The sequence below is a fragment of the Cyprinodon variegatus genome, unplaced genomic scaffold, assembly GCF_000732505.1.
Source record: "Cyprinodon variegatus isolate N-32 unplaced genomic scaffold, C_variegatus-1.0 Scaffold147, whole genome shotgun sequence".
NCBI classification, from domain to species: Eukaryota; Metazoa; Chordata; class Actinopteri; order Cyprinodontiformes; family Cyprinodontidae; genus Cyprinodon; species Cyprinodon variegatus.
In genome coordinates, this window is record NW_015150600.1 from 892,004 (window position 1) to 902,526 (window position 10,523).

At 42.4% G+C, this 10,523-nt stretch overlaps 1 protein-coding gene across 4 annotated transcripts in view; it reads right to left on the reverse strand.

Moving 5' to 3' along the window:
* The window catches only part of prr16 (proline rich 16), a 24,397-nt gene that overhangs the window by 7,270 nt on the left and 6,604 nt on the right, over positions 1 to 10,523 (reverse strand). For 2 of the 4 annotated variants that reach the window (XM_015377110.1, XM_015377106.1), the window contains one exon: positions 5,908 to 6,964. In XM_015377110.1, coding sequence (XP_015232596.1) covers positions 6,092 to 6,964 — 873 coding nt within the window. In that variant the 3' untranslated portion in view covers positions 5,908 to 6,091. The other 2 variants (XM_015377107.1, XM_015377109.1) reach the window with 2 other exon arrangements.

The following is a 10,523-nucleotide window of genomic DNA, read 5'->3' on the forward strand; positions in this document are numbered from 1 at the left end:
TGATAGCGACAGCTCTGTAGATCAGCAACAGATTCCAAATGCAAATAGCAGACGTGAAATGAACTCTGGACCTTTTATCTGCTCCTTGTAAATGGGATAATGAGGGAATAACACACACCTGGCCATGGAACAGCTGAGCAGCAGATTCTCCCATTACTTTTGGTCCCTTAAAAAGTGGCAGGCACATATACACACTGTTGTAATTCCTACACCGTTCGTCTGATTTGGATGTAAATACCCTCAAATTAAAGCTGAAGATAAAGCACAGATAAAGCACATCGTCTTTGTTTCATTTCAAATCCACTGTGGTGGTGTATAGAGCCAAAAAGATTATAATTGTGTTGATGTCCCAATATTTATAGACCTGACTGTACGTCTCTGTTTGTTTCCACACTTTTCTTCCTGGTCCTCACCCGACTTCATCCCTTTTTTTTCCTCATGGTTGAATGTCTGCTGATCCCTAATCCAGATGCCAATTTGAGATTGTAAAGCGATCAAGTTCACGGATGAGATTTAGTCATCACTCCATGTTACTCTATGCTCTGATTCCTCATTCCAGAATATAATTATTTCTAAATCCCCCTGCTCCCAAAAATAAACTCACCAACATTGTGAACCTTTTACAGTGGTACCTTTTTAACTGGTTTCTTGCTTTATGTCTTTCTGCCAACCCCCTCTACTGCTTATCCTCCATATTATCATAAATAATATGTGCAGCAGCAGTTTGGAGCTTTGTCGACGCAAAGCTGGGAACAAAGGTTGTTACAAAGGCTGTCTGAAGCAGCACTGTTATCTTCTGTTGTCTAATGTGGCTAATTAAGGGCAGCGCTGGGAGGAAGGTGCTACTATTCCTGTCTGACTCAAGGGTATGCTGTCTCCCCAAGTCTGCCATGCTGACAAGGGCTTTTACAAAAACACATATAAGTATGAAAGGCATACACACGCACACAGAAGTCCTTCCACTTCATTTCCATAACAGCTATCTACAGCTACACATGGCAGTCCTAGGCTTTATTAAATAAACTTCCCAATAAAAGCAGATAAAACAGAGTTCTGCTGACTGGTGTTACACTAATGCAGAACTTTTCAGTTGGATCATCATCATTTAATAGCAGAACCGATAAGCTTACAGCTGATTACAATAGAACAGGACGGTGTGTGGCCTTCTCAACAAGCGGAGGCTGGCTGGGTTGGCACAAGCAAGAGTCGAGGAAGGTTTCTCACTGTGAATTTTCTCACAAATCAAAGGTATGTGTATAAAAAAAACATCTATTTTTCGACTTAGACAAACTTTAGTGTCATTTTGTATACACAGGGTGTGTACAAAACCGAAATTCCGTTCAGTACTGCTCTCAAGACATTTTCATTTCTTAAAGTGGAGCAGAGATAAAATGTAAACATGGTGATCAAATGTAAACATAAGATTAAGATATGATTTACAGTTTTCCGACATTCAGCTTTTTAAATTTTTTAATTTAGCATTCAGCAGTCTGATGGCAATAGGGAAGAAGCTGTTTCGGATTCTGCTGGACCTGCATTGAATGCTGCGAAGCCTCTTCCCAGAGGGCAGCAGGGAGAACAGTCCATGGTGGCGGTGTGAGGGGTCATTGATAATGTTACGGCTCGGGATCAGCAGCGCTGGGATGAAATTTCCTTTATGGAGGGAAGAGGAGCCCCAATGATCCTTACTGCTGTTCTCACCACTCTTCTCATGTTCTTCCAGTCTGAGGCGCTGCAGCCTCCACACCACACAGTGACACAGCTGGCCAGAACGCTCTCTATGGTGCTGCTGTAGAAGGTGGTGAGGATGGGTTGGGGGCAGGTGTGCCCTTTTGACCAGTGAGGTGGTGTTTACAGTCCAGGAAAGGGTGTCTGTGATGTTCAACACCAGGAATTTGGTGCTGTTAACCACCTCTACAGCTGAGCTGTTGATGAGCAGTGTAGCGTGGTTGGACCGGTTCTTCCTGGAGTCAACTATGATCTCCTTCGCCTTCTCCACGTTCAGGATCAGGCTGTGATATCTGCACCAGTCCACCAGCTGCTCCACCTCCTCTCTGTAGTCCCGGTTGGTGTTGTCTCTGATGAGGCTCACCACCGTGGTTTCATCTGCGAACTTCACGATGTGTATATTGGTGAACAGCAGGGGGCTCAGGACGCAGCCCTGAGGGGAGCCTGTGCTTAGACTGATGACATCAGAGGTGTTCTGTCCGAACCGGACTGACTGAGGTCTGTCTGTGAGGAAGCCTAACAGCCAGTTGAAGAGGGGTGTATTGAAGCCCAGCTGTTTAGGTTTACCCATCAGATGCTGTGAGATGATGGTGTTGAAAGCTGAACTGAAGTCCAGGAACAGCATCCGCACATGGGTGTTCTTCTTTTCCAGCTGTGCCAGGCTCAGGTGGAGAGCGGCAGAGGTGGTGTCCTCAGTGCAGAGGTTCTATTGGTAGGAGGACTGGAACGGGTCGAATGTTGGGGGGAGAGTGGAGACGATGTGTTCTTTAACCATTCTTTCAAAGAACTTCATCAGGATTGGAGTCAGTGCAACAGGCCAGTAATCATTGAGTGAGGTGACCTGAGGCTTCTTTGTGACTGGAATGATGGTGTCAGACTTGAAGCATGCTGGCACTATGGATAGGTCCAGCAAGGTATTGATAATGTCTGTGAGGACACCAGCCAGCTAACCTGCATACTTCTTGTACACCCGCCCAGGTATATTATTGGGGCCTATCTTGGATTGACTCTCCTCAGAGTTTTCCTCATTTCACCTATGTCAAGGTTGAGTGCCTCCTCCCCCTGGTGTGGAACGCCTTTCACTGTTGGAGTGCTGTTTAGTGTCTCAAACCTTCCAAAGACATTGTTTAGTTAATTTATGAAGTCAGTTTTTGCTGCATCTACCTGGGGGGAGGGTGTATTGTAGTCTGTGATTGCCCGCATGCCTTGACACATCCTCCTGGTGTTGCTGGCATCGTGGAAAAGATCCTGGATTTTCTGGCTGTGATTCTGCTTCACTGATCTGATGGCACGGTTTAAGTTGGCACGCGCTGTTCTCAGTGCCTCTTTATCACCAGACTTGAAAGCTGAGTTTCCTGCTTTTTAGCGATTTTCTAACCGTTGCTTGCTCAGGTCATGTTCTATTTGATGCTGACGTCCTCAATGCATTTGTTGATGTAGGCTGGTACAGTCATAGCATATTCGTCTACTATTAATATGTTGTTATAGGTTGCTGTAGCCTTGAAGATATTCCAGTCCAAGCATTCAAAACAGTCTTGAGGTTTCTGCATGGCACCCTCAGACCACACACGGAACTCTTTAACTGTCAGTTTAGCCCTGATTAGCTGGGGCTTGTATGCAGGGATTAGCATGACAAAGGGGTTATCTGGTGACCAGAAGTGGGGGTGGGGGAGCTGCTCAGAATGCATCTTTGATATTAGAGTTAACCAGGTCTAAAGTGTTTTCACCCCGAGTTGCAAAGTCCACATGTTGCTAAAAATGAGGGAGCTCAATATTCAAGTTAGCCTGGTTAAAATCCCCGGCAATGGTGAAAACACCCTCTGTGTGTGCAGATTGAAGCTAAGAGATCCTGATATAGAATCTTCATGGCCTGTTTTGTATTAGCGCTGGGGGGCACATAAACAGCAGCAATGCTAAGCACACTAAACTCCCTAGGCAGATAGAAATGTCTGTAATTAACAGTCAGAAACTCAATGTCTGGAGAGCAGAACCTGGTGACAGATCTAGCATTTGTTTACCAGCATGTTTTACCTCCATCAGTCTAGAAACTCTCTCACTATTATCTACTGCTTCTTTCCATTCCACTAATCTGATAGCATCAGATAAGCAGCACTTGAACTTGGAAATAATGAAGAAGTTGGAAAGATATACGCAGGTTTGCACAAAGACATAACACGGTATGCATGTAGAGAAATGAAATAACTTCCTAAGCTGACCTACTCTGACATGACCTTCTATTTATGGAGGTTCTGGTCAGAAGCTTTTGTACTCTCAGGGGCAAAAACGTTATATTGATTTCAGGCTTTATTGCTGCTCTTTAACTAATACTTCATTCATTTATAAGCTATTTGCAAATATAAAAATGTGGATAAATGCTTACACTTGCCACCATTTCTAGCTGGATATTTAACAAATCTTTGAAATAGAAATGGTAACTGATTGTGCTGCTATTTTTTTTCCCGGCTGATTATTTAGGCTGATACTGCTTGATCTTCCTCCATTTACATGATCAAAATGATAAGAGATGTGAAACAAGTGTCAATAAAAAAAAAGAAATGTTCATTCTATGTAAGAAATGTTCAACTCTAAGTAAACATCAACAATGGATAGCAAATGGAGGGAGCAGTAATGCACTGCAACGAATTCTAAGGAATGGCTGCTGAATGTCCTAATAATTAGGTATGTATAGACATATCAGCTGAGAGAAAGAATAATATCGGCCAGTCAATGTATCAGACACATGAAAGCTAGAATTTAATTTTTATCTGCAGACAGGCAGGTTTTATATTCATACCAGGCTGAATCATTTTCAGGAGTCATGGTTTCAAACCCAAGAACAAAGTAAAAAATGTCAAACATCATCTTAAAGAGTGTTTTGTTTGTATATTTCAAAATATATATAGCATGAGGAGGGACTAACTCCTTATTCTCTAATGTTTCCTCTGTTTTTGCTGCCAGTAGCACAGATGGAAGAACATAAGAATGTTCCAACAGAACAATGATCCAAAAACACATCAAATCTGGTTTTGGAGTGGATTATTCAGGCTATCTCAAATTCCCTCCATTGAAATATGATGGTGTTTGGGTACTTTGGGTGCTGGATGACAAGGCTTATATGATCGGACCCGCAAATCTGCCCTCTTACAGAAAATCCTGATGGAAAAAATCAGTTTGTAACCAACAACTCAATGTAACTTTTTTTGCAGCAGGAAAATTATCTGAAACACACCAGTAACTCGACTGAAGTTGGAAGAAACACTATCAACAATACTACGGTTTTGTATGATATAAAGAAACACTTGCCTGTCGACAAAATGAAAGTTGGAGGAAGGACCTTAAAGAGGAAATTTAGGCTTAAAACCCCTCTCGTGGATTAACTGAATTCCACAAGAAGAAGTCAACCAGAGCAACAATGTAAAATACAGATTACAGTTTATCAAAAACGGTTCACAATTTTGCCTCCAGGCAATGCTCAACCAGGTATTGTCTTGTGGGTAATGATTTGCTGAGCAAGGATCAGGTTTCAAATGATCCTTGTCTGATATTGAAACATGATGATCTGAAACATTTAAATCTGATAAAAAAGAGAAAACCACTTTAAGCAGGCGAACACATCTTCAGGTCATTATATAATGATGGCCTAATGTGAAATAGAAAAAATCCTGAAAAAAAATGGTAAGCCTTTTTTTGTTTTTAAAGATAATTAAATTTTAACTTCTTGTACCTGAAAGAAGAACACCAAAAGCAATTCATCACAAGCCTGAAGTGGCTGCAAGATTCATGCGTAGGTTGTGGTGTGTTCAAACCTCCGACTGCTTCTGTGCTTAGGTGTCAGTGCCTGAAATTGGATAATTTGTTGGAGAGACGATGAAAGAGGCTGGTGTCCTTGTTTCATCAAGATAGATGAATTAATCAGAGGCCCCTCGAACAAACAACTTCCTGACTTTGAGTCTTGTTAGGAGCGCTCCTGAGAGACAGAGATTAACTGATTTGGGTCATCTTTTTGTTTATTCCCCGATCCTTTTCTAATTCAGGCAGAATTCTCTGCCCATTTATTAAAGCACCAACAAACACATGAATAAAATGTATGTACAAAGATATACTTACGGCTCTGCCTCACACATGCATTTGCTCTTCCTCCTTTCTGCCAAACACATTCACACATGCACACGAACTCACCTCCATGATGTTGCCGTTTCACATCTCGCTGTGATGTCCTGCTCGCCTTTCTCTTTATCGACTTTGTTTTCGGTCTTCAGACCCCTCCTCTCTCTTTGCTTGAATAATCCGAAGTTCAGCTGAAGTAGAAAGCACTAGGATTTTTTTATCCAACAATGTTTAAATTGAGACCTAATAGGGGGGGTCAAACAGTGGTGGTGGTTGATTTACGAAGGATTGTTTTATGGGGCTTAAGGGAAGGTGTGTATGGAGGCACACAAGGTGGGGGAGTGTGTGCTGTCGGGGGGAAACTGTGGCTGACTGAAAGACCCCCGTTTTCCAACATTAGTGCATGAGGGAGTGTGTGAGAGGAAGGAGGAGAAGGGGAGGAAGAGCAGCAATGCACCGGGCTTAGCCTTAAGTCACTCAGCTCGGCCTGTAAGTCCAGTTCTGCATCGTCCACATCGTACTGGAGATCACAGTCTGGGCAGTAACCATGATACTGGACCTTCTCGCTGAAACGAACCCGCTCTCTCTCGCGGTGTTCTCTTCCTGGGGCCTTGGGGCATTTGTTTTTCTCATGCCGGAGAAGCGGCATTGGCCTTGGCAGCGTAGGAACCAGACCAGTTTCTTGCATCTCGCTCTCGCCAGAAATGAAGCAGGGAGTAGAGGAGAATAAATCCTTGTTTGGTTTTAATGGGAAAACCCCGCCGTTCCTCAGCGAAGACCCGTTAGCCTTTGACATATTCCCTGATAAGACCAAAGTCGGATGAGGCAGATTCTTTATGTTGTGTTCCTCAGCTCTCAGTGTGGTATGCCTCGGCGGTGGCAGGGGAGGGTGGGATTTCTTGAGCACTGTCAGAACTGCCGGTTGATGGAGCTGTACCGGACTCATGGGCACCTGTGTTTTGAAGATGCAGTCCTCTGGGAACAGCTTCATTTTCTCCAGGCTGGACGCAGTTGTTGTGGTAGTGGTGGAGCTGGAGCTGGAGTTAAGCGTGTCGGTCTTGGAGCTATCGGTCAGTCCGTCCTCCTCCAACTGCAAGTCACCGGTCAGGGTGTCAATGTCATGGACAACCTGGTGACAACGAGAAAATTAATGTCAGTTGGAGATCTGCTGTCATGGTTGCTGAGCTTGCAAAACTATTGCTCGAATTGAAGCAATGTGACAAAAAAATGAAATAAACATCTTTAAAGTGTGTTGTACATTTATTTCCAGGTTCCTTAAGGTGACTATTATACAGAACTATAACATTTGCAGGTTTATTTGACATGTCTCTACAGGTTTTGCACATCCAGACTTCAATATGTGGGCAGAAAAGAATGTTAGAGTGTTTGACTCACCAGCTTTGTTACAGATATTCAACGTTGGAATACATCAGTCTCAGAAATAATGTATCCAAACAGCTGTTTGGGATATTGCACTAAGCTAACAGACTTAGGGCAATGTGAATCTGTAATATTTATGACACTACAGTTTTACAGAAATAAAGCATTATTTTGGTAAAGTTACGGTAATTTCAAAGGAGCTTTTAGATAAAAGAATGGAATACAATAGAAGACATGAAGAATGGAGGATGATGTCTCTCTCAGGTATGCTCTCTGTTAATTACTTTTACAAACAATTAATCTCCTTTAGAGAGTGTTTATACTTTTTTTTGTTCTCGGGTGTGACCTCTTTTCTTAAAAAATCGTTACAAATTCCTATATATATCAAAAATAATCTCATACCCTCCACCTCCTACTTGTAGTTTTCCTTCTTTTCTCAACAGTTACGTATTCCCTCACCAAACTGCCTTAAGTGGAGGAGTTCAAGTATCTTGGGGTCCTGTTCAAGAGTGAAGGGAGAATGGAGCGAGAGATCGATAGACAAATTTCGGCGGCTACTGTATAATGCAGACGCTGCACTGGTCTGTCTTGGTAAAGAGAGAGCTGAGTGAAAAGCAAATCTCATGAATTACCAGTTGGTCGACTTTCCTACCTTTAACTATGATCATGAAATTTGAATCATGTCTGAAAGAACAAGATCTCAGATACAAGGGGCTGAAATTAACTTTTTCCGCAGGGTGGCTACGCACTCCCTTGGAGTCAGGCTTAGGAGGCAGTCAAGAAAGGCTTGGAGTAGAGCCACTTCTCCTCCACATCAAGGGGAGTCAGCTGAGGTAACTCAGACATCTTTTTCGGATGCCCCCTGGACGCCTCCCTCGGGACGTGTTCCAGACATATACCACCAGGGGGACAAGAAGGTACAAGCTGGAGGGACTATGTCTCTCGGCTAGCCTGGGGCTTCCCCCAGCAAAGCTGGAGGTGGTGTCTGGGGAGAGGGAAATCTGGGAGTCTATGGTGAGACTGCCCCCATGACCCGGTCCAGGATAAAGAGTAGGATGATGAGTATGAGTATAGGGAACCAAATTTCAAATTCTGGTTGCATCAGAAAACATCTGGTGTAGGAAAATTCTGCCAAGTCTTTAAGCAAGTTGTACTGACTTGAATAAGGGAGCAACTGAAAGGACTCCGAAATACTTGGCCCTAAACGGACAAGGACAGGCATTGCTCAGAGAGGCAGCCAAGAAGCTCATGGGTAACTTGAAGAAAGAAATCAACACTACACTCAAAGCAGCACCTGCCTTTTATGAAAGAATGACAGGTTAAAAAGAAATTCATGATCTGGTTATATTAGACCCAAAATCAACTTGGTGCAAAACCATTATTTTTGAAAGAAAAAAACCCCATCACACATCTTGACTTGATGGTGGTAAAGTTGGGTTGATGGGATGGTTTTTCTTTACCAGTGGGTCAGAGTCAATTAAAGGATGTATTAAACTAAATAAAGCGAAATGTTGGCTTGAAGGCTCCCCTTTTATCTGGATAACTGTAAACCCACACCCAGAGTTGTAACAGAACAGCTTAGCCCAGTGGTCCTCAACCCTGGACCTCAGGGCCGACTGTCCTCCATGTTTTAAGCCGTGCCTGTGCTCCAGTAGAACTGGAGCAAATGATTGTGTATTCTCCTCGCACACAGTCAAGGGCCTCAGAAGGCACTTCTACACACATTTATAGAAGTCAGAGAAAAGCCAAAAACATGGAAGACAAAAGGTCCTGATGACTTTGATGGGAAAACTCTGGATTAAAAGATATTTAGGGGTCAAAATGGCCTAATCAAAGTCTAAATCCAATTAAGAGTCTGTTCAAGACTTCAAAATTCATGTTCACAGATGGCACCTGCCAAAGTAAGACTCATCTCTGCTCAGTGGTCATGTGTATTCATGAGACAGGTTTATCCCTTCAATTTAACAATCATTTTCATGCAGGAATTATTCTTAGGTGAGGGTTAAGATGTTTAACAAAGAACAAATGATACATTCCTTAAAAATAAAATCCAGGTATAGCACTGATGATGAGAGATAAAGATACCAAAGTCCCAAAAAGAGCGAGAATTTGAGTTATGACTTCTCTTTACTCTGTAAACCAACTGCAAACACACAGAAGATATTCACATATGAAAATCTAACTTCTCCTATTGTTACTTCAATAATTAACAGCAAAAATTCCAATGCAAAAAAGGAGACACAAGAGTCATAATTTATATAAGAAGATAGGTCAGGAGGAAAAGAAGGCATGGACAAAAATATGAAAAATCAATATACTGGCAGTCTGTTGCAAAGTACGCAAGTGAAGAACTGCTTAAGCAACAGAATTAATCTGTTATCTCTAAACGTTATATAATTCATGAATACAGAACTCTGTGGAAAACAATTAGAAGGAAGGGCAATAGAAGGAAATGAGAAAAAACTGTTGTTGCTAAAAAATGCAGCAGAAATTTGTATCAGATTTCATCAGAATTAAAGAGGAAACATATGATACTGAAGAAAAAGTGCTTTTATCTGGGCTCATAACTAGCATGCAAAGAAATATTTATTAATTTTGGAACAGATATGACCTATGTTTAGAGTAAGTAATGGGAATCCTATGAAATTAAAGACGAGAAAACATGGTATTATTTGAATCAATCTCTGTCTCTCTTTACAAAACATAAAGACTGATAGAAACATTGGACACATGATGAATAATCAGTTTATATGAAACCAATCTAAGGGGTTTCATTCATGCATGTAGTGCCCATGCTGCCGCATGGTTTAAAATTACATTTACATTAGCCATTTGTAAAATTTATGGCAAAAACGTGTAAATCCACCCCTAAAGTAAATTATCTTGCATTGGAAGAATTTGTACCCCTCCTCTCGCCCGTAGACAGCTGGAGATAGGCACCAGCACCCATCGCAACCTTAGCTGGGATAAAGCGTGACAGAAAATGGATGGCTGGAAGAATTAGGAAAATCCACCCCTTAATTCAGAATCTCTTGAATCTTGTTAAATTGTGCATAAACTATATGAAACACCTAGACATCTTAAAGGTACACTATGCAACCGGTGTTGATTTTCCAGCGAGGCTCCCCCCAGAGGGCGAAAGTAAAAGTGTACTGTCGTAAATATGCACAGCTGTTCTCCTGGTTTCTCCGTCAAGCCAGGCGCGGTTGTTTTGAGCTTAGCAGACAGGCGAACGCAACGAATGACTAAGCATCTGACGCGCGTGACGCGCCGCAAACGCGTTGCTGCTCGACGCGCCGCGTCAACCA